This window comes from Rhinopithecus bieti, unplaced genomic scaffold (genome assembly GCF_001698545.2).
Source record: "Rhinopithecus bieti isolate Rb0 unplaced genomic scaffold, ASM169854v2 scaffold_50922, whole genome shotgun sequence".
NCBI lineage: Eukaryota > Metazoa > Chordata > Mammalia > Primates > Cercopithecidae > Rhinopithecus > Rhinopithecus bieti.
The window spans coordinates 801,555-824,774 of NW_016820247.1; the positions used below are offsets into that span (position 1 = coordinate 801,555).

A 23,220-nucleotide genomic window follows, 5' to 3' on the forward strand; every position below is an offset into this window, starting at 1 on the left:
CCTCCCGAGTAGCTGGGACTACAGGTGCCCACCACCACACCCAGCTAATTTTTGTATTATTTTTTTTTTTTTAGTAGAGGTGGGGTTTCGCCATGTTGGCCAGGCTGGTTGCAAACTCCTGGCCTCAAGTGATCCGCCGGCCTTGGCCTCCCAAAGGGCTGGGATTACAGGTATGAGCCTCTGCAGCTGGCCGAGAGCTGATGGTTTTAAAGTGTGGTACTTCCTCACATATGCTCTCGCTCTCTCCTGTCGCCTTGTGAAGAAGGTACTTGCTTTTCCTTCACTTTCCACCATGATTGTAAGTTTCCTGAGGCCTCCCCAGTCCTGCAGAACTGTGAGTCAATTAAACCTCTTTCCTTTATAAATTACCCAGTCTTGGGCAGTACTTTATAGTTGTGTGAAAATAGGACTAATACAGCCTCCCTCTCCAGGCCAAAAAGATTCCTGCTCTTACCTCAGGTTGTGCCCAGAATGCCTTCCCTGCCACCCCGTCTCAAGTCTACAATCCTTCAAGGACCCGGCGTGGGTCCATCCCTTGCCCTGCAGACCTTCCCACACGCACTGTACCGCTCTTCCTTTGACCTCTGAGAACACTTGCTGTCCACACCATTCATTTTGGCACTTCATCACACACTGTCTTAACTTGTTCCTGATTTCACATGTTTGTCTACTCAGTGATTTTATAAGCAACTTGAGATAAATCACATTTCTTTCTCTTCCGTAGCCTTTGAAAGGAACATAACACAGTGCTGGGCATGTGCAAAATATCTAATACATTCTAGCTGTGGTGAACAGTTTATTTTTGGATGGAATCCAGTTTCTATTAAGTCATCTGCACATTTCTTTTTTTTCTGGCATATTATACCTCCAATGCACAATCATTAATATATTTCTTTTCTATGTACCACATTTAAATGAGTAGTATTTCATGTGATTATCTATTTTTAACCCAATGAAGAGTGAGGAAATGCCGTTCTTGCATATATGCTTCCCATAACTACTTATTAACTCATCATGCCATTTTTCCTGGAGAGGGCCAGGAATGCAGTACTGCTCTACAGATAGGAACACTCAGGACAAAAAATAAATAAATAAATAAGAGCTTATTAAGTATCTTGGCATGTAAGAAATAAAGTCTAGGAACTCACAAGTGTTTCCAACTTTTAGTCTAATAAGTCTTCTAAGCCCTCTACTATAAAATCCAAGGACCACATCAGGGTAGAAATCCCTTAGAAGACAAGAGTGCAAGAAGTGTCAATGATGGTCTGAATTTATTGTCATTAGAAGAAAACACAGCTACTTCTATCAGACACTTTGCTACAAAAGTTCCACATCTTTATGCTGCTTGACACTGACCCTTTATCAATCTTCAAAGATGTCTCAGCCCTCATGTGTATTACAGACAGCAGGAGTGTGGAGACTTCTGTATTCATAACCAGCTCTAAAATCTGCACAATAGTTATAACAGTGTGGGTTTAACTATCAGGGATAAAGCCACTGCAAAGCCTCACACACAAAGGGAAGAGGCAACTTATGATTCAGGTAATTGGAAGCACTTCCCTCTGTTTTTCTCTGAGATTTTCTGGATAATAAAACACATGATTCTTTGGCTTTATTTGAATTCCCATTTGTTAATCATTTTATATAATTCTGGTAAGTTTTATACATTTATTAAACTGTACTTGGATGGCTGAGAGCCACTAAAAGGACTGCAGAGGTGTGTGAATTGTAGACCAGTTTTTTAGAAAATAAAACAAACCAAAACCCCTCAGTCTCAAATCCATCCAGAGAAAAGAAACCTGGTTATCATTCATTCTTCTTAAACCATCTTCTCCAATATATAAAGTCAGTTCAACCTTTTTTTTTTTTTTTTTTTTAAACTCATGTTGAGTAGACATTCCTGACAGCAGTGTTACTGAGAGTGGACAGACAGACCTCCTGCTGGTGGCAAAGCCAGCTTTGAGATATGCTGAAGGGGTCATCAGCGAAAGGGGCTTCAGTTCCCTGAAAAAGCCACACTATCCCCTGCAACCTTCCCTGCTTCTCATCCTCACTCTGCTACGGACCCCAGCTGAGTCCTCACCACAGCCGCCCTGTGCGCATGTCCTCAGCACCCTGGCCTCCTGCTGCCACACACTTGTCCATGCTATTTTCACTGCTGATTTATTTCTATTTCCTGTTAAATTGCAAACTCCCTGAGGACAGATGCCATGTCTTCTCTCTGGCTACTTCTAAGAGTTTTCTTTATCTTTGATGTCCAGTTGTTAAGTGTGAATTTGTTAATATTCTCCCTACTTGGGAGTCAGTGTGCTTATTTAACCTGAAAAATGCCAGCCATTCTTTCTCTGAATATTACCTTCCTTCATTTTCTCTATTCTCTTTCTGGCATATGCTATAAAGTGTCTTCATTCTGGCCACCACATCTTTTACTTGCTCTCTGATATTTTCATGTTTTGTGTCTCAGAGCTCAAAAAGATAATTTCTTAAGTAGCCTCCATTTCAAATTCTAATGATCGTTAGCTGTATTTAATCTGCTCTGTTCTTTAACCTATTCTTGGAGTTTAAATTTCAGGGACTATTTTTCAATTTTAGAAGTTGTTTTTAGTTCTTATACGAATCTAAATGATCCTTTATCACATTATCCTCTCTTTAAGGTTCCAATTCCTTCTTTTTATCACCGTAAACATTTTAAACATGGCTACTTTAATAGTTACTGCCGATTGGAGGAGTGCTGACTCTCCTGCTTGTATGCGCTTGCTCTCTGCTCATGATGATTTCCTGGTTTCCCACATATGTTTGTAATTTCTGAATGTGGGCCTATCTTACTGGAGCTATGTTTCATTTTCCTATATGCGTCTCATGAGCTTGTGGTTGTGAAAGTGTCTAAAGTAGTGTGCTTCCTTCTGCTAGAGTCCTAAAGGTTTCTGTGCTCCTGGTTTTATGTTTATTTCTTGGGTAGGGATTCGCAAATCACTCGGGTAGAATAAATCTGGACCTGAAACCCACAAATAGCACAGACCAGGGGTTTTGATTTCTCATGGGTGACTTTATTTTCCCCAACCTGTTTCCAGCCTGTTTCTTTGCTGCTTCACTGCTTATGTCTGGTGATTTCTAGTCTCCTTTTCATGGAAGAATAGTTCTTTGAAACTCCAGGCTTTAGGTAAGGGGCTTGATTCCAGGTCTCAAGCCTTACGTGCATGCGAGACCACAATCTCTCATCCTCGGGTGAATCTGAGAACCTCAGCACCCAATTCCTAGGACCTGTATCAAGACTGAAATCCTGGAGGACCAGCTCATGCTTACTGCTTTGGTTTAGATTTCCATTTATCTCTGGCACGAAACGATTTCCATTTTTTTTTTTTCATGCACAGGAATTACAACAATGGGGCAGCAATGAGAATAGTGATATTTTATCCATCACTATATAGTTTTAGAGGGGAGGCATGCCAACCACACCAGTTTAGTACATGTTGCTAGAATCCTCCCACCTCAGATTTTTTTTTTTTTTTTTGGCGTTTTTTTTGGCTGGGGGGACGATGTGCGGGGAGAGAGGAGACAGGGTCTCACTCTTTCACCCAGGCTGGAATGCAGTGGCTCCATCACAGCTTACTGCAGCCTCGACCTCCAGAGCTCAAACCATTCTCCCACCTCAGCCTCCTGAGTAGCTGGGACCATGGGCACACAGCCACCACGCCCTGGCTAATTCTACCTCAGATTTTGACTACTGCTATAAACGCAGTGCCAAGCACATAAAACGTACCTGATAAGTATTTTTCAACAGATAAATCTCTAAGGTGTGATTCTCCCCGCTCTAACCCAAAAGCATCTCCAGCTTCTCTGCCCCATCAAGTGACATGAGTTATCTTGACCACCTGAAATGCCACCACTGGAGATTTCTATGCATCAAACATATTTTTAACACATGAAAATACCAGAAGGGGTAACAGTCATATATGACCTTATCATAACTCTATAAGCATTTGCTTATCAGAAATTTTTCTCTTGGAAGCAGGTTTAATGTCAGTCACTAAAGGCTTAAGAGTTATAATAAGGTAAACAAGAGGAAGAGGAAAATAATCATTTTGGACCATGGGACATTGCTGAGGGATCCTGAAGACAGTATGAAGACTTAGGGGTAGAGGGAAAGAAGAAAGGGTCCAAAGTGTGGCAAGATGGCCTGGAGGGTTGCCGGGAAAACGTCTTATCTTCTGTGTATCTGTGTCTGGAGACTCAAGCCCAAATTCAGCCCGTGGCCTTGAAGACACCGTACATAACCTCTGGAACGGCTGACTGTCAGGCTGGCCACTTGCTGAGTAAAATTCAGTCGGAAGTTGAGAAGAGGTGCTCAAGGTCAGAAAGGGTATCAGAATCCAGTTGTGTGATGAGATGTGCAACTCCAAAATAAAATGAGAGGGGGTTGGTAGCTTTTTTGCAGAGAATGGCACAAATGTTCAAATATCTGGTAGGTAGTAAAAAAATCTGGGAAAAAACATCAAAATTAGACATGTGTCTAACTCTGACACGATGCAAGAGACATGAAGCCCAAGAGACCTGTAATAAGATTTTATTCTCCTTTAGGTAACGACAGTGAACACATAGAGCCGCAGGCATGTCTAAACATCTTACTCTTCCCCTTTAAGTTTCTTTAAAGAAAGGCCATCTCCCATTTCTCTTTACTTCAGAAGAAAGGGCCACACTATAGTAATAGACACACATGGCTCTAACTCCAGTTTCATGGGGAACAGTCAACTAACGTTAGTGAGCACTTTCTATGTGCCAGGCACCAGGCAAGGTGCTGGGGATATAAGGAAAATTAAGTCCCTGCTTTTTGCTTCAAGGCACCTTCAGCCCTAGTGAGAGGAAGACATCTGGAACAGAACAGGGATATGGGGCCTGGAATGATTTCGAAGAAGCAGCAACGTATGAAATGGGTCTTCAACAATGTAAAAAAGTTTGTTCAATAGTGTCCTAGGCAAAGAAAGCATAATCTGATAGGCAGAGGGGTGTGACGAAAGGTGGACTATTTGAAGAATGGCAAACAGTGTGACTGGGCATAATAGGAGATACAGGGGTATGTGTGTGTACCTGAAGGGCATAAAAGGGACAATTCCAGCTAAGGAGTTTATAGTTTAGTCTCTTAGAAAATAGGAAGCTATTCAAGCAAAAGAGTAAATGATTGTCTCATGCTTTAGAAAGTCCTCTTGCAGCACTGCACAAGGTGATGGAAGGAGGTAAAGTGGACACAGGGACGCCATTTGGGAAGATCAAAAGGAACTTTAAAAAGACTAGTCACATTGAGAAGGTGAGAGAATCACAATGATTTCAGATTGGAGTTGGGGATACCCAGAGATCAGTATTGTTTTGTTTAACCACAATCCATGATAAGAAATACATTTTAACATCATGATCTGGCATGCATGCTTGTATGACATAACCTGGCATGACAAGCCATATGCATACAAGTGTGACATGTGTGCATGTGTGTATAAATACACACACACAAAATACAAAGGTTTCATTAGTCAATAAGCCTAATGTGTGATGATCTTAGTTCTATATCATTAAAAAAACTGGTAATCAAAACCCATTTATGGGTCAAAATATATAGTTGTAAAAGTGCTCCATAGGCCAATGGACATAGGTAGTATTGCAGTGAGGGCTGTGGCTATTGAAGACAGTGCTAGAGGCCAGAGGTACTGCCATGTTTATTATCCAAACACGGGGAAAAGAAAACAACGAGAGATGTTCCAAAATAGTGGATTTGCCTTACAGAGATGTTTTCTTTGTATCTTATTGATTTTGAGGTTGTTGCTGACCTGAGGTATTTAATGTTATCTGTGTTACTTAAGTAATGATTTACCATTTGAAGGGACTTGCTGTTCTTTTATAGTCCTACAGGTTGATTGCACTGCATGGACTAATTAGGTATTCATGAGCATATATATATCACAGCCAGGCTTTTAGCAAAGCTCTTTATCTGTGCTACTGATTCCTGCATGATATTTCTGGAGTCAATCTGTTGCTATGCTTAAAATTAAATGGAAGAGGCTGATGTATCCAATGGTTACTTCATCTTATAAATTATTCTGTAAAATGCTTGAAGCCCTGGAGCATAGTTGTTTTTTTAAAAAACATCAAAATGTAGTGTTAATTTTGGTCTTGATGACCCTGCCCTGCAGAGTTAGAGCTGTCCATTCTGCTCCTGGGCAAAGCAAAAGTGAATGTTTTCAGCACTCAATGAATGTGTGTACAGGTTCCGTTCAGTCATTCCTAACAGTAGTCCCCTGGGATTGACAAGGCCACTGACTAGTTAGGAAAACTTAAAGTACATACACATATAGCTTTCTTTTCTCTTTTTTACTTTTTTTTTGAGACAGAGTCTCGTTCTGTTGCTCAGGTGGAGTGCAGTGGTGTGATCTCAGCTCACTGCAACCTCTGCCTCCTGGGTTCAAGTAATTCTCCTGCTCAGTCTCTCGAGTAGCTGGGACTACAGGTGCATACTGCCACGCCCAGTTACTTTTTTTTTTCGTATTTTAGTAGAGATGGGGTTTCACCATGTTGCCCAGGCTGGTCAGGAATTCCTGAGCTCAGGCAATCAGCCTGCCTCAGCCTTCAAGTGCTAGGATTACAGGCATGAGCCACCGTGCTCGCCCCATATATTGCTTTCTTAACTCTGACAGTAATTTTCATTTTTACTAAAATAATGGTTGTTATTCTGCTCTCCCATATTGAAAACATGATATATTGCTGTATAATTTACAAAGCACTTTCACATATATTATTATTATTATTATTATTATTTACTGAGATGAGGTCTCATTCTGTTGCCCAGGATGGAGTGCAATGGCAATGATCATAGCTCACTGCAGCATTGAACATCTGGCTTAAACAATCCTTCTGCCTCAGTCTCCTGGGTAGCTGGGACTATAGGCATGTGCCACCATGCCTTTTTTTTTTTTTTTTTTTTTTTTTTGCAAGAGATGGGATTTTGCTATATTGTCCAGACTGATCTCGAAGGATCCTCCTACCTTGGCCTCCCAAAGCTCTGGCTTTACAGGGGTGAGCTATCACATCTGGCCCACATTTATTGAGCACTTAGCAATGTGCCAGGCTATGCGCTAAGCACTTGATATGCATTATCTCACAGAATCTTCAAACCAAACCTATGACATAAGTACTGTTCACAGTATAGATAAGAAAATTACAGAAACTTGCCCAAGGCCACAAAGCCACTAAGGGGTGAACCATGATTCAAACTTAGGTTTGTCTGGCTTCAGACGTTAACTTCCTAACCACTGAATCCTATTTCTTCTGTTCCACTAAATACATTTTTCTGGGGCTTAGCAATGCCAGTTTATTTACCTAAGATTATCAACAAAGGAGTGGTAATACCAGGGTTCAAACCCAAGCCATCGACACTAAGTCAGTGATCTTCCATCACCTTACACTGCCCCAAAATAACCTCAACAGTACCCCCGTCAGCATTATGCACAGGACAGACACAGGAGGAAAAAGGCGAGGGAAAAGGCTACCCAGGAGTCACAGGCATAGAATGCTGCTGGCACATATGCCCGCTCTCTTTCCATTTAAAGCCAAAAAGAAAACAGAGGAAAGAATGCACAAGATGTGGCAAGAAAAAAACTGAAACCGTATTACCTTACACTAATTTAAGGCAGCTGTATAACCTATATGTTAGGAGGCAGAGAGTTCAAATGACAGAAAAGAGGTAGTATATGGACTAAACAAGAATACGTGTTTAAGTATTTAAAGAAATTCTGAATCTTGATATGTGAGAGTCAGCAATAAAAATGAAAATCAATGAAATAAAGTTACTATATCTTTCTTTCGTAAGAGACTAGGATAAGAAAAGTACACAAAAATTCTTAATATTGGAAGCTTTACAAAGCAATCTCTCAATGAGAGAAAAACTCCAAACTAGTAGTTACAAAAGTGTACATTTAGAGCCAGGTACAGTGGCCTGTGCCTATAATCCTGGCCACTTGGGAGAATGAGGCAGGATCACATGAGCCCAGTTCGAGTCCAGCCTGGGCAATACAGGAAGACCCCATCTCTAAAACAAACAAACACACACATTTAATTTATGTAAGACAGATTATAAAATCCAAATTGTGCACAGGTCTAGAAGAGGTCAAGAACCGGAATCAATTGCTTTTAAACAGTTAAAATCCTTCTCTAAAAGAATTAGGAGTACCAAAGCCTCCTGAAATCTAGCATGAACACTGAAATTAATGTTCAAAAAATAGGTTTTTTTCCTATTTTTTAAAATGCTATTTCATTTTTGAGATGAAGACTTGCTATGTCGCCCAAGCTGATCTTGAACTCCTGAGCGCAAGTGATCTACCCACCTTGGCCTCTCAAATTGCTGGGATTACAGGCGTGAGCCACTGTGCCCAACTCAAAAAAGCAAGTTATGATAAAACAATTTATTACAATTTTCTCTTATTCAACAAGCTATTATTTCAGCTCTAACTCTGGTCATATACTTGTTTTTGGATCTCTGCTTCTTTCTCTGGCAACATACTCAAGAATTTAAATATTCACTGGGCTTTATGGAGCAGTAAATTCAGTATAATGTTTAAACAAATACTTCTAAAATATTTTTCAACAAATGTTTGTAAATGGATGTTGAAAGTAAGTCTGTTTTTTTGTTATTATAATTATTATTTTTAAAAAGCACTGCCATAGACCAGAGCGCCAGTCAGAGAGGCAGTTTAAACAGAACACAACTTCAAAAGCAAAACTCATTATGATGGATGTGTCAAGTGAAATTAGAAATCCACTAACGCTAATTGGATGTATTCTGAATGTATTAAACTTCTGAAGATATTTTTATGAACCCTTTGAAATTTCCTATTAACACCCACGCGTGGCTGCACTTTGCATGTACCCACAATTTGACACAATATAGGTTATTACGCTTAATAACTTTCTATCTCTCAGGATGATTGCATAGTTTAAAGAAATGAGAAAAGCTAGTGTGAAAACACTCCGTCCAAAAGGAAGGGAAAATGAAATATGAAAAAGCTTGAAGAGTAATGACAGAATAAACATGGTTGTGTTTTTTCAAATATAAGCATTATAGAGCCAGATGGTCACCATGAAAATCTAATACACAAAAATTAGAACTTGCCAGCCTATGGAAATATAAAATATTTCACGAATGGTTTTACAGATAAGTTCAAGAAGGGTTATAAATCAATAGATTGCATTTCCAGAGTGGTCAGTGAGTAAATCCAGGGCATTCAAACAAAGTCCCCAGCTGGTAAAACTGATGTCACTGAGGACAATCCCGTTAGTTCCCCCGTAGTCTCTTGATACCTCTGTCAGAAGCAGCTCACTGGGCTTCATGGAAGGAAGGTCCAATAAGCAACACCAAGGTTCTTGGAAATCAAAATGATAGCAGAGCAGGAAAAAAAAAAACCTCACAGTTTGGCATGTGTGAATATAAATATTAGATGCAGATAGAAAAGGTGCCTTAATGTTATAGGCAGTTACCAAACACACATAAATACAGCCTGTGGAACTGCCAAGACATCAGACATCATTTTGGACAACTTAGATAGCATTATACAATGAGGGCATTTTTCTTACAGGGGTCACTGATGCATGGACTCGTAAAATGATGACTAGATGGTGTTCATAACTATAAAGAGAAATTATGATATTAAATAATTATGATATTATAGAGACAAAAGCACTTCATAGCTTCATTCCAGGAGCATCCTGGTGAGGGGCGGTATGTGACCACAAAGCAGGGGTGGGGTTAGGAACATTTGGCCACACACATGTACAGTGGGCTGGCTTTCCCCAGCTTCGGACGGCCCTAGCCTCATCTCTTTGCCCTCCCCATTGAGGGAGGTTATGAGGACATCTGCTTCACTACTGAGTTTTTTTCCCACTTCACATAAATATACTTAGCCTGTTTAGCCTGTGTCTGATGTTTAGTCTTCACAGAGGAGATGCTCAAGGCCAAAGATAACATGCAATGCCTTTTGTTCCACCTCAAAAAAAAAATACTTGTTGGCCGAGGAGGTAGGTAATAGGCCAAATTCTGATTTTCTTAATGCAGTGAGGACTTTCCCTATTGCACAAGATACAAAATGTTTCTAATACAAAATGCCTATTTTTGCACATCTGCCCAATAACAGCTCAATTAAAAACAGGCCCATCAGATTGACAGTTTCCTTAACTGCTTAGTTCCTGTAGCACTGCAGATAGCAGAAAAGCACTTAATGGCAGCCACGAGGCAATTTTCCAGTAAGACTTGTTAATCTTTATACAGTCATCCTTATGCAGCCATCAAAGTGAACTTAATGACAAATCAGTTAAAATAAATTACTTTTAGGAACTTGTTTAAGCATCGGATAAAAAACAAACCATATGTGACATCTCTTTGGTCCTCACCGTGACAGCATATAATTGTCATCATCTGTGCTGTTTATTCCATTTGCCCGGCCTATCTGCTAACCCACCACTTCCAGAGCAGCTCTTTACCCTTCTCTGTCCTGTTCTGGGCCCCAGGAGGCTGACCTCGATGCACCACAAGGCTGTGTCTGCATCAGCTGTGCCCCTGCTCTCTGGCTTTCAGCTGGGCTCAGCCAATGAGAGGCACCAGAAAGAGATCAGAGAATGGGAGGAGGGATGGCAGGAAGTCACCTCCCCACCAACGTCATTGCTCCTGCAGCCATTACTCCTCGTCGTGGCTCAGGCTCTCCAGGGCTCTGATGTCACGCTCCCTCCCCTTACTCTGTCAGGCCCAGGTGTGCTTCTAGCTTCCAGCTGCTGCTAGGCCCCAGGTGCCTCACTAGCCCTAGCTGGTTCCCATAACCCTGCCCACATGTCCATAAACAATCCCTTAACTAGTCTCTCTTCAGTCTAAACACCTGTTGTCGGCCAAGACTTTGACTGACACACTGTCAGCAGCCAGAGGCTCCACGCTGGGATCACTTACATGGACCGTGTGGACGAGGTCGGCCACCAGGCACTGCTTCAGCTTCTCGTCACTGCCAGTCCCATGAAGCACAAGATCAGGCATGTATGTGGGGCAGTAGCCCGCCAGAAGTGAGCGGCCAAAGTTCCTTACATTCTGGGTGCTGATGCTCTGAGACCTAAAACAACATGTGGCCCATTAAAATGCACAGCTGAAAATGTACTTTCTTCTTTCATTATAATTGGTACAAGCACTCCAATGACACAGGTAAATAAAATAGATTCAGGGTGGCCCATGTCACCAACTCTCCAGTAAGTGGATCACAGGTGGGAGAAAAGGGAGTTTTTTTAAAGTGGAAGGCTGGCGGGGGAAAAAACTATATCCATGGCTGGTCATGAGTTTGTTTTTGTACCTCATATTGGACTTCCACCAGGCAGTCTGTGTCAATATACTGACAAAAGAAAATGTCTCAGGAAGGGCTCTTGCCAAAAGCCTGGCTTTAGGAATCTGGCATATCTGCACAGAGTGGTGCCCACGACAGTGCGGAAGAAACAGAAGAAATCTCTAATTACTGCTTTCAGTCATCACAGAGCAAATAATCAACCTGATGGAGTGTTAAGGAAGAGGTGTTGTTTCCCAACCACCTCACGCTGCTCTGATCGGCAGGAGAGAGGCCACACGGCGAGTGTAATCCACCACCTCTGAAGCAAGGCATCTGCTGCCAGCCACGGACCTTCCCTGCAGTTGACAGAAAATGAAACTCCCTGTTCCCTCCCCCATCTCCACCACATCCCTTAGCTTCCCCAGAGGGTCATGATAGCTGCAAAGACAACCACGGGCCACCTGCCCCAGTGAGCTCAGTGGTACTAAGCCAGTGACCATCCTTGGAAGAAGGACAGGTGGGAAACCGTTTGTATTAAATTAATAATACTTCTAGTACTTTGTGGAAAAAAAGATACTGTGTGTAAAGCAGACAACAGTAGAAGCTAACACGATCACAGGCATCAGGCCAGGAAAGTGGGATTTGAACCCAGTTCCCTCTACTTCCCAGCCTGCCGGAGTTACCTTGGCAGAGGCAGCTCCACTTCCAAGGACCCTCCAGTAATGTCACCACCGTGACCCAGATCTAGCATTGCTGAAGTGCAGGCTTCATCGTCACTGTCTCCCAGGGCGCTATCCGAGCTTTCATTTCGGGGAATGTCTCCTTCAGTCCTGAAGTAGGCCTTCTTGTTGTCATCCCCACAGGGGATATTTGCAGCAGCCACGAGGCCAGGGCCCCGCTGGACACAGCTGGCGGCAACAGGCTCCAGCACAGGTCCTTCCTCAGCCTTCACATACAAACCTGTAGCCACCTCCAGCCTCCCCCCGGCAGTTCCTGCCGCGCGGTGGGAGGCTGCGTCCAAGTCGGCAGCGTGGCTGAGCTGCCCGGCAGCGTCTGCTGCTTTGTCGTTTCTGCTGCCTCTGTCCTCTGCAAAACCCTTGTCAGACTCGCCTTCATCCCCCTCTGAAGGCCGATTCTGAGGACAGCAGACATTCTCCTGAAAGCCAGGTTTGAAAGGGCTCCTAGAAATCTGCGGGTCCTGAGCTGTGTCAGCGGCCTCCCTGGCCTCCAAGGAGGGGCTACAGGCCTTCATCCGTTCCTCCATTTTTTTCATGCGGCTTTCAAAGTCAGACTCTGGAGATGTGGAGCTTCCTATCTGGAAAGTGACCTTTTCTGTGGGAGGTTTCTCCCAAAGATGTCTGTCAGGGCAAGGCCAGGCCACTGACCGGTCTGGCAGTCTCGTAGACATCTCCACTTTCAACGGCTCACAGACAGCTTGCTGGTCCATCTTCATTCCTGCCCCCAAAACTTCACAGCTGGAAAGTCTTGAAGAGCCATCTTGTGGTACCTCTTTATTTTTTTCTTCCCCACAAAATGCATTCTGAGGTTTCCAGGAAGCACCTGATGCTGGCCCCTGGCATCCTGTGCTGCAAGCCTCAAAACCCTGCTCTGGCCTCCTGTTAGCTTCTTTGTCAGGTTTAAGAACCAGGTCTCTACTGTCAGTGCCCTCTGGGCTCTCAGGAAACCCTGCCGGCCAGGGGTTCTGTCTCTCAGCTGCTGTTGGTGGTAGGATGGGGGGTACAAGAGCGGGCTCGTTCCTCACCGTAACGACCACATACTCAGACTCCTCCACCTCTCCTTTCTCCAAGGCTGTTATGATCTTGCTCCCATTTAAAACTTGGTCACCTTCACTGTGATTGCCACTCCAGGTCAGCTGGTTCTCTTGTAGCTCAGAGCAACGGAGAAAGTAGGTCAGGACATAAAGTATTCGCTGGACCAAGTCCTTCTGCTTCCCTACCACTACGGTGCGAGTCAGTCTCACTGGAGAGCCTATGGCTCCATAAAGATCACCTAGAGAGCAAAGGTGGACACAAAGGCAGTGGTCTCTGGGGTTAGCATGTCACAGATATATCAGCCTTTACAAGAGCAAAATAGATGACTTATATTCCCAATCTGGAATCCCTGCTTCAGACTCCTGATTTCTACTTTCTAGTAATGACCATGTTTTAGTTTTGCCCCTGTAAGAGAGTCAGCCTGGACACAGGCTGCAGCCCACCACACCTGGTGTGTGGGAGTCGTGCTGCTGCGCACACAGTCCCTACCAGTGCCTGCTGGGTCTTCCCTGCAGCTCAATGGGTCAGCCAATGAGATGGCCCAAAGAAGGTTAAACCCAGAGTTCTGAATATGTGACCAGATCTAATACTATATCTTGGAAACTAGAAATAATAAGAATTTGTTGGAAGAATCCCAGGACATTGGGCCTTGGGATAAAATCCAAATTCAGGAGTTTCTCAACAGAAGTGCAGTGAATTAATTCAAAATACTTAATGAGGTGGTCTACATAGATTTCTCTTAATACGCATACACACGCCAAGTAGAATCAGTTTGACTAACAAGAAGAAAATCACTTAGTCATGAATGAGTCTGAAGGTTTTATTTCGCTTGAAAATTCAACTGGGCCAGGCGCAGTGGTTTATGCCTATAATATCAGCACTTTGGGAGGCTGAGGCAGGCAATCACCTGAGGTCAAGAGTTCAAGAGCAGCCTGGCCAACATGGCAAAATCCCGTCTCTACCCAAAATACAAAAATTAGGTGAGCGTGGTGGTGTGCACCTGCAGTCCCAGCTACTCGAGAGGTCGAGGCAGGAGAATTGCTTGAACCTGGAAGCCAGAGGTTGCAGTGAGCCAAGATGGGACCACTGCACTCCAGCCTGGGTGACACAGTGAGACTCTGTCTCAGAAAAAAAAGAAAAGAAAATTCAACTGGAAAAAAATACGTCCCATTAGCTATATCCTGACAAGTTGATTAAAAACTGACTAATGTACCGTGAGCTCTACAGTCAGCTTAAGGAGGAGAGAATAAGGGTAAATGTGTCATCCAACCACCCAGCAATAAGCTTTTCATCAAAAGTACTTAAGTGCCTAACTATTAAAACTACGGCGTTTGATAATTTGATTATTATACTTTATAATAAGTTACACATATGATATGATGTGATGGAAAATTATAATAAAGCACCCACATTTACTAACTGGACAGGCACTGTATTAAGATCCTAAAGATGTATCTCAGCCGGGTGTGGTGGCTCATGTCTGTAATCCCAGCACTTTGGGAGGCTGAGGTGGGTGGATCACCTGAGGTCAGGAGTTTGAGACCAGCCTGGCCAACATGGTGAAACCCCGTCTCTGCCAAAAATACAAAAAATTAGCCAGGCATGATGACGGGCACCTGTAATCCCAGCTACTTGGGAGGCTGAGGCAGGAGAATGACTTGAACCCAAAGGCAGAGGTTGCAGTGAGCCCAGGTGACGTCACTGCACTCCAGCCTGGGCTACAAGAGCAAAACTCTGTCTCTAAAAAAAAAAAAAAAAAAAAAAAAAAAGAGGTATCTCATTATATCTTTGTATAACCAAACTGGAATTAGAAACCCACTGAAGAATAACCAGAGGGCTGGGTGTGGTGGCTCACGCCTGTAATCCCAGCACTTTGGGAGGCCAAGGTGGCGGATCACTTGAGGTCAGGAGTTCGTGACCAGCCTGGCCAACAGGGTGAAACCCTGTCTCTACCCAAAATACAAAAATTAGCCAGGTGTGGTGGCAGACACCTGTAACCTAGCTACTCGGGAGGCTGAAGCAGGAGAATCGCTTGAGCCCAGGAGGCAGAGGTTGCAGTGAGCCGAGATTACGCCACCGCACTCCAGCCTGGGCGACAGAGCAAGACTGTCTAAAAAAAAAAAAAAAAAAAAAAAAAAGAACAACCAGAATGTTGGAACAAATCAAAAGCTGAAAAGATACTAAATAAAGGAGGAGAAGTGATACATGGTAATTGGTATAAATCAGAATTTAGGAAGTTAGAACCCCTCTGAGGAATGCATCTAGAGAGGAGGGAAAGCAGTTATAAGGGCATATACTGGATAAAACTAATTAAAATAGATGAGTATGGAAAAAAAGTGATGAGAACCATCAGAAAGTACCTCCCCCGGGACCCATTAGGAAATACCTCCTTCTGCGAGTAGTCCCTCGAGTAAGGTTCCTAAGAACATTCAAAGGGCAGGACAGAAATAATAATAAACAATCCTCTCTATAAAATGACTAGATTACAGGCTAATAGAGTTTTAATTGAGAGGACTTTGCAAGTAACTGAGAAATCAGCCTAGAATTTAAGAGAGTAACTCAGAATTGTAGGCTGAAGCTAGGATTTCTGTTTGAGAAAACCTTCCTAAGAGCTCATTACTGTTACTTTGATTACATCTGCCTACTGCTGCAGGATATCAACAGTCATTTCAGCAATTCATGAAATATTTTTTGTTAAATCAGTTTCAATATTAATAAAGAAGCAGCATTACTTATCCAAAATCTGGCATAACAAACTATAGGGGAAAGAACACTTAGAATATTCTTTTTTAGCAATGCATTTGAATATTGCACATTTTAATAACCAAGGAATAAATGGAAATGGTAAAACAAGGAAGGTTATTAAAAATACAATTTATAATCACTTAAACTATATAAAATAATGAGTGCAATGTGACTGGAACCAGTGCTATTACATTATAGCCAAACTTCATAAAATAAAGCATTTTTAAAACAATAGACCTACAATATTAAATATTTACTGGAAGTTGAAGGCAATTTTTTTTGAGTCCTGGATAACTGAAGCTAATTTTTAGAGAATATTTGTTTTCATGAGTATAATTTTTTAAAATGAAGAAATTGAACAACAATTTGAATGTACTTAACATGACTGAACTGTGTACACTTCGAAATGGTTAAGATAATAAACGTTGTTATATCCTTTTTACCTCAATTAAAAATAAAATTTAAAAGAGAGGCAAATGGGGAAAAAGCAGAAGAAAAAGTGAGGGAGTCAAGAGAGCTTACAAGTGAAACAGGCCAAAGACAGAGTGCACGGAAGCAGGAAAGGTGCTGGACGAAGTAGGAGGAGAGGTCACAGAAGAGGAGGACACAGAAAGCAACGGTGGCAAACAGGGACACAGAGTTGAGACTCAGGGAGGGAGAGACAGAGGGAGTAGAGAAACAGACAGAGGAAACTAGGAAGAAAGAGGGAAGAATAGAGAGAAGAGAAAGCAGAAAGAAAAAAGATGGGATGTTAGAGAGGTGCAAAATGATAGAGAACTGGGGTGAAGCCAAAAGAGGATGGAGAAGGAGAGGAGATAACAGCCAGGAGGGTAAAACAAGTAGAGAAAAAGAAAACAAAGAGGGAGGAAGAGGGAGAAGAAACGAAAGAACGGTTGAAGGCAACAATAGTGAAGAGTTGGAAACTAGAAAGAGAGGAATGAAGTGGAGAAGCTGAGAGAAGTTAGAAGCTCTGTAAAGAAAGCAAGGTGAAAGAAAGGGGGTTAGAGAGGTAGGGGACTATACAGACAGAAACAAAAATAAACGAGAAGCTGAGAGAGAACAAAAATAGGAGACAAGAAGAGAGTTAAGCATCTTAAAGGCACACTTATTCCTGATCACATTCTAATAATGTCTGTGCTGTAGAATTCCCTTTTCAACAGTGTTTCCTTATACCCTACACAGTTTAACTTATCGCATCTTTATTATCATTATTTCAAATGTTTTCTAATTTCTTTTGTGCAATTTGTTTGGCTTGTGGGTTATTTAAATGTGGTTTTCAGCTGGGTACGGTGGCTGACACCTGTAATCCCAGCATTTTGGGAGGCAGAGGCAGGTAGATCGCTTGAGCCCAGTTCAAGACCAGCCTGCAAAACATGGTGAAACTCTGCCTTTACAAAAAATGCAAAAATTAGCTGGGCATGTTGATGCACATCCGTAGTCCCAGCCACCAGGGAGGCTGAGCGGGGAGGATCACTTGAGCCCATGGTTGGGGCTGTGGTGAGCCGTCATTGTACCACTGCACTCAGCCTGGGTGACAGAGTGAGACTCTGTCTCAAAAACAACAACAACAACAACAAAAATACATGGTTTGATTTCTGAGAAAGTGAGAATTTAAAAAAGAAATTGATTTGTAGTCTAATTCCACTGCATTTTGAAAAATACAATGTAAACTTCTGAGAAAAAAATTTCACACATTTTAACTTATATTAAATCAGTGGTCCAAATCTCTTTTGGGTAGAAAAGCTCCTTTTCATTTCCACAAACCCTTAACATCATTAGGTCAAAAAGAGACCTATATGGAACTACTTCAGTCAGTGGTGTAGACAGCAGCATTGAAACTTTGTACACCTATTCCAAGAAAGAAATACATTTTATACTGCAACCTCAATGCACCTTTTGAAACAGACATTTTACAAAGTATACATGTAAGTCACTGATATTTTCTATTCTATTACACCAATTAAATGCTTTTTAATTAAACCCACTAAATTGTTCCCACAGCCCACTAACGGGTGGCGATCACATCGTACACAGGGAAGTGGCTGGGCAGAGGCAAGGATCACCAAGCTCCTGAGCCGCAAGCCTGTGAAAGTGGCATCCAGCTTCCCTCCCTCTTCCCTGGTAGTGCTGAGCAGCCATGGAGGGGGAACACACAGTGGCACCTGTCCTGGAAAGCTCTCAGAGGAGTCTTTGGAATGATTCCAGATAGTCTTCTCTATACTTAGGAACCTGGATTGAAATTATATCTGCATCATTGTATATTCCCAGCAGTTTCTATTTTCACGTTTACTGTGACTTGCTAAATACTGAATGAAAACAACGAAATGTGAAGCAAGTGCTTCTACCTGTCAAATTATTGAAGGCCCCCCGACTTCATTGTAATGATGGAAACTCGGCCATCACTTACACTTGGCTTTACAAAGCTATCACAGGCCTTCGCTGACCAGAAGTTATCACAGGCCTTCGATGACCAGGGCCTTGTCCCCTCCTCACACTCCTCCTGTCAATAGCCAGACCCCTGATGGATTGTTTGGGGGAAGGGAGGACTGAAGACTTTCAGCAATACATGATCTCCTCTGAAAGATGAGGATTGTGAACCTACAGGAAAAGACTCTTCCTTGTTATGCTGAACATAGGGAATTAATGGCTCTCAGTTATGTTTCAGATGAGAAGCACACCTAATTATGAGTACATTTATTTAACTAAATGCACACTATTTAATTAGCATTGTTTTAAAATGGGTGACCCAGCAGCATGGAATACAATGTTTCCTTAATATCCAGCCCCCTTTCCTTCTCCACTTAATGAGCCTACGTTTCTTTCAAGACTATTATTGTTCTATAATAAAAACAGCCATGTTCTATCTTCCCCAGGAAAAACTTCCTGTATGACCAAGAATGAGTTAGGCATGTTCTGAATAATGATCAAATCAGGGCAATTAGCATATCCATCACCCCAAACTTTTATCATTTCTTTGTGTTGGGAACATTTGAAACCTTTCTTCTAGCTTTCTCTGAAAATAAGCTATTAACTATCCTAATCCAGTGCTAAAGAACACTAAAACTTATTCCTCCTATCCAGTTGTAATTTTGTATTTGTTAACTAGCCTCTCTCCATATTCCCCCTCCCTTAAGTCCATTTAAATATCCATAAATTCTTTAATTGATTTAGAATATGCCTTTTACCCCTAACCACGAGGGGGCTTATATTCGCTTATACATCTCACGACCAAGAGCACAAGGACAAGACAACATCTGTACTGTTACAAAATGAGGCTGAGAGTAATAAGTGTAGGGATGAGAATCTAATGAATATGTATAAAACCAGTGCTTGGCTCATAGTGTCAGCTTTCATTATTGTTATTATAACATGCTGCTTTCCAGGATGAGGTGCTTTTCTGTGGATATTTTTGATTGTTACAACTTTGGGTGGGAGGTGGGAGGGGCAGTTCTACCGGCATCTAGTAAATGGAGGCCAAGGATGCCACTTAACATCTGTTAATGCATAAAACAGCTCTTCCTACACCCCACAACTCAACCAACAAAGAATTATCTGGTCAACAGTGCTGAGGTTAAGAAATCCTGCTCGAGGGTGAACAGCCGCTGTGGAACGGGAGAACACAGTTGGCTTACACTGCTTTAAGAGTGTAGCACAAAGCTGCCACTTGGGGTAAGGAGAGGAAGGTGGTGGCCTTACAATTAGAATCCAGGGACCAACTTCCTATTCCTCATCTGCCCAATGACAACCTATGAATTACTGGGTGAGAGAGCCAGTATAAACTGCAAATTCTAGCTTTTTTTTCCCTATTCCATCCTATATATTCTCTGAATAGTCAAATTAGGTACTAACCCAGCTGTGCCCAGAGAGGATTATATGGATGTGTTTTGGCCAGCATGTTCACTGACTGGGAGGTACGTTTCTCTGAGAAGGCTTTAATGGGAGGGTGATCCACAGGCATGACAGTTGGGACCCAGGCCAGGTGGTAGGTTAACACTGCAGTCAGTAAGGCAGCAAAAAACCTTGAAGAAATGGAAAAAGATACAACCAACTTAGTCAATACAGAAAGAGGCACGTCCTATGCAGTATATACATTGGTTATGGGATTTGCATACAAGTCTCCAGAGAGTTGAAGCTTACTGGTTTTTATTGATCTGTTCTATCAGAAGCGTAAACTCCTTGAGAAAGCGTTGGCAGAGCTGGTTTTTTTCCAAAGTGCCAGACATCATGGTAAGCCATACAGGTTCAGCTATCCTTGGAACAGAATATAAGTTCCAGATAGTTCCTCTAGAGAACAGAAAGAGAGGAAAACACAAAAGTGTCAGAAATACTATTTTGGATAACCTTGGTGTAAAAGAATAAAGGAGAAAACAGCGTGAACCTATGTAGTCCTTAAAAGATTCAAGCTCCACACATAACAGGGGTTGGCACACTGTGGCCCATAGGCCAAATCTGACTGCCACCTTTCTTTGTAAATAAAAAGTTTTACTGGGTCCCAGCCATACTCGTTCATTTACTTATTTATTGTCTATGGCTGCTTCCGTGGGATGAAGGCTAAGTTGGGTTGCTACTACAGAGACTCTATAGAAACTGAAAGTACAGAACTAGAAAGCCTCGCTTTCAGCTTCTTGACCTTTGAAAAATGAACACTTCATTAAAGTAGGACCCAGATTCTCGGCTGGGCGTGGTGGCTCCTGCCTGTAATACCAGCACTTTGGAGCGCCGAGGTGGTGGATTACAAGGTCAAGAGATCGAGAACATTCTGGCCAACATGGTGAAACCCCATCTCTACTAAAAATACAAAAATTAGCTGGGTGTGGCGGCAGGCACCTGTAAACCCAGCTACTCAGGAGGCTGAGGCAGGAAAATCGCTTGAACCCAGGAGGTGAAGGTTGCAGCGAGCCGAGATTGCACCACTGCACTCCAGCCTGGTGACAGAGCGAGACTTAGTCTAAAAAAAATAGAAGAAAAAAAAAAAAAAAGTAGGACCCAGATTCTCAAGCGCAAGCCAGTGTCCAGTCTGACCACAGCAGAGCAACAGGCAAATCTCTAGTGCTTTACCAAAAAATCATGGAAGGTTTACTAATCATCAGATTGCCATCAAAGAGCACAACTTCATGTCATTCTCAAATATATGACTTAAGTCTTAGTGATCACCAGATAATGAGTAACATGTTACTTGAGTACTTTAACACATAACCCAGAGTTAAAAAAGGCTTGTGATTTTGCTCCAGGTAGCATTATACAGTTCATCAACATATACATTAAGCATCATAAAAGTGTTCTAACATTCAAAGGATTATAAATCTTTTTTATCCTTCAGCTATGGAGTAACAGTTTGACTCATTAGCTCATGACTGTTTTGGAGTGGGATTCTATTCCCCATCAAGAAAGTGGCTCTAAATGGTGCAACAATCCCAACTCAGTATGGTGAAAGAGGATCCCACCTGCTACCCAGTACAATTTACTTTTCCACGCAGATACAAGGAGCAAGGACTCCCTTTCCACACAGATACTAGGAGCGAGGACTCTAGACACCAGTTTCCACAGGACACTGGATATAAACTAGGACTGTCCTGGCAAACTGGAATGTATGTCTCCCCGACATGCATAACCTCTCCATCTGTACTGTGAATAAGCATCCGTGAACTCAAGTTTCCACATCTGTAAAATGGGGTTAGTAGTGCTTAGGGCTTTTGTGAGGCTGACATAAGATAATGAATAGACTGGTGAGAGATACCTGAACATTAGTTTTCCTCATTCATCCTGATAAAAACAATCCTATCAGGGACTGTCGATCGAGCAGTAGTGAAAATTACTCATTGGTAAATTATTTAAATTTTTTGCTTCATTTGTTCTGTTTCCATCTTGAAGAGCGGAACCACAAAAGTAAGGAATAACTGCCAGGCCCCCAATTCTTCCAAGTTACAGTTTCTCTTTATCCATGGCTGCTCATAAATATCTCCTGCTGGATTTGCCAAACTTTGCTACTTTACCTGAATTCTCCCAGAGCTTCCATCAAACGGCTGACATAAAACTGGACTCGGAGGCTTGATTCTGCTATTTTCCTACAGGAGATCATAGCCTTTATTGAAGAGAAAGCAAGCCAAATTACTGAGAAGAAATTTTATAACTTATCTGCTGGGCTTTATTAATAAAAAATATGTAATCAATTAACAACACTCAAGGTAATAATGCCTTTAGTGATGAAAAAGCAGTAATTTCTTTCCCTAAGGCAACCCAGTATCTGGTAACTAACATCAACATGCCTAAGAATTTATCACTGCTACGGGTGATTTAACTTCCTTAGGAAAGACATCTGATACATAAAGAAAGAAATTCTGCCATTTTCAAAGCCCCACAATCACTTCTCTATTTGACTTCGGATTACATCCTTATTACCTTTTCAATTGCACTCTTCAGCCTGTTCATGTGAGATTCAAACAGGGGAAAATGAGAAAAGAAGAAGTCCTGGAAATTCCTTTGTGCTTCTTCTTTCTCACATAGGGAAAAGATGATGCTTATGGCAATTTTCTTCCTCCTAACCATAGATGGATTAGAACTACAGGTTTCTTCAGCCAAGCTGAATGTCTCATCAGTTGACCTGGAGGGAAATATAAGTTTGAAAAGTTGCCATGCATCAATGAGTCACACTGATGGTCAACTGTAATGACTGGGGATGACACCCAGAACATTCAGTCGTAACTAAGAGTATATCCGCCTTTAGTTCATTCTCTTCTATAATTCTCTGGCATGCAGATGAGAACGTCAGCTTGCTTGCCACACAGTATTATCCTAATATGGAAAGAAACTCAAACAAAAGCTACAAGTAATTTAAATTTCCTGTTGTTACTCTTGTCCTTTTTCCTTTGGATCATTTTATGTCAAACTGATGATATTTAAGAAGGAATATGAAATATCTGTTTACCCAAAACACAGTCCCTTTATTTTGGCTGACAGATACCAATAGATAAGACGTCAAAAGAGGAATGATCCTACATGGTATTCGGCTGAACAAGAGTATCACATTTGAACATGTACTGGTACTTCCAGGATTACTTTCCCAGGGCTATTAAAACTACTAGATCAAGTAACTCTTCTAAATGCTCAGATTAAGCCATGTGATTAAGCTCTCTGAAAATCCTTCAAGCAGAAACACTTACCTCTCTTCTGCTACAGCAAAATTTTCAAAAAACCTATGATTCTTTTGAGAGACTCGGCTTCTGTGATGATGGCCATGAAGCCCAAAACTTCTAAATATATATTTAGTCTTACAGGGTAAGCCTCACAAAAACGGCCTAACCATGTCTCTTACTTAACTACTGTGGAAAGCCAGTGTAGCTACCAAATAGCTACTAACAGCAAGCATACAA

At 42.0% G+C, this 23,220-nt stretch overlaps 1 protein-coding gene across 7 annotated transcripts in view; it reads right to left on the reverse strand.

Moving 5' to 3' along the window:
• FNIP2 (folliculin interacting protein 2) overlaps positions 1-23,220 on the reverse strand; it is a 140,446-nt gene that overhangs the window by 22,311 nt on the left and 94,915 nt on the right. For 6 of the 7 annotated variants that reach the window (XM_017859712.1, XM_017859710.1, XM_017859707.1 and 3 more), the window contains 6 exons: positions 22,250-22,451; positions 21,844-21,932; positions 19,988-20,134; positions 19,700-19,869; positions 12,017-13,343; positions 10,973-11,129 (listed from right to left, as the gene is read on the reverse strand). In XM_017859712.1, coding sequence (XP_017715201.1) covers positions 10,973-11,129; positions 12,017-13,343; positions 19,700-19,869; positions 19,988-20,134; positions 21,844-21,932; positions 22,250-22,451 — 2,092 coding nt within the window. Of the gene's footprint in view, positions 1-9,448; positions 9,665-10,972; positions 11,130-12,016; positions 13,344-19,699; positions 19,870-19,987; positions 20,135-21,843; positions 21,933-22,249; positions 22,452-23,220 lie in introns of those variants that run through there. The other variant, XM_017859713.1, reaches the window with a different exon arrangement.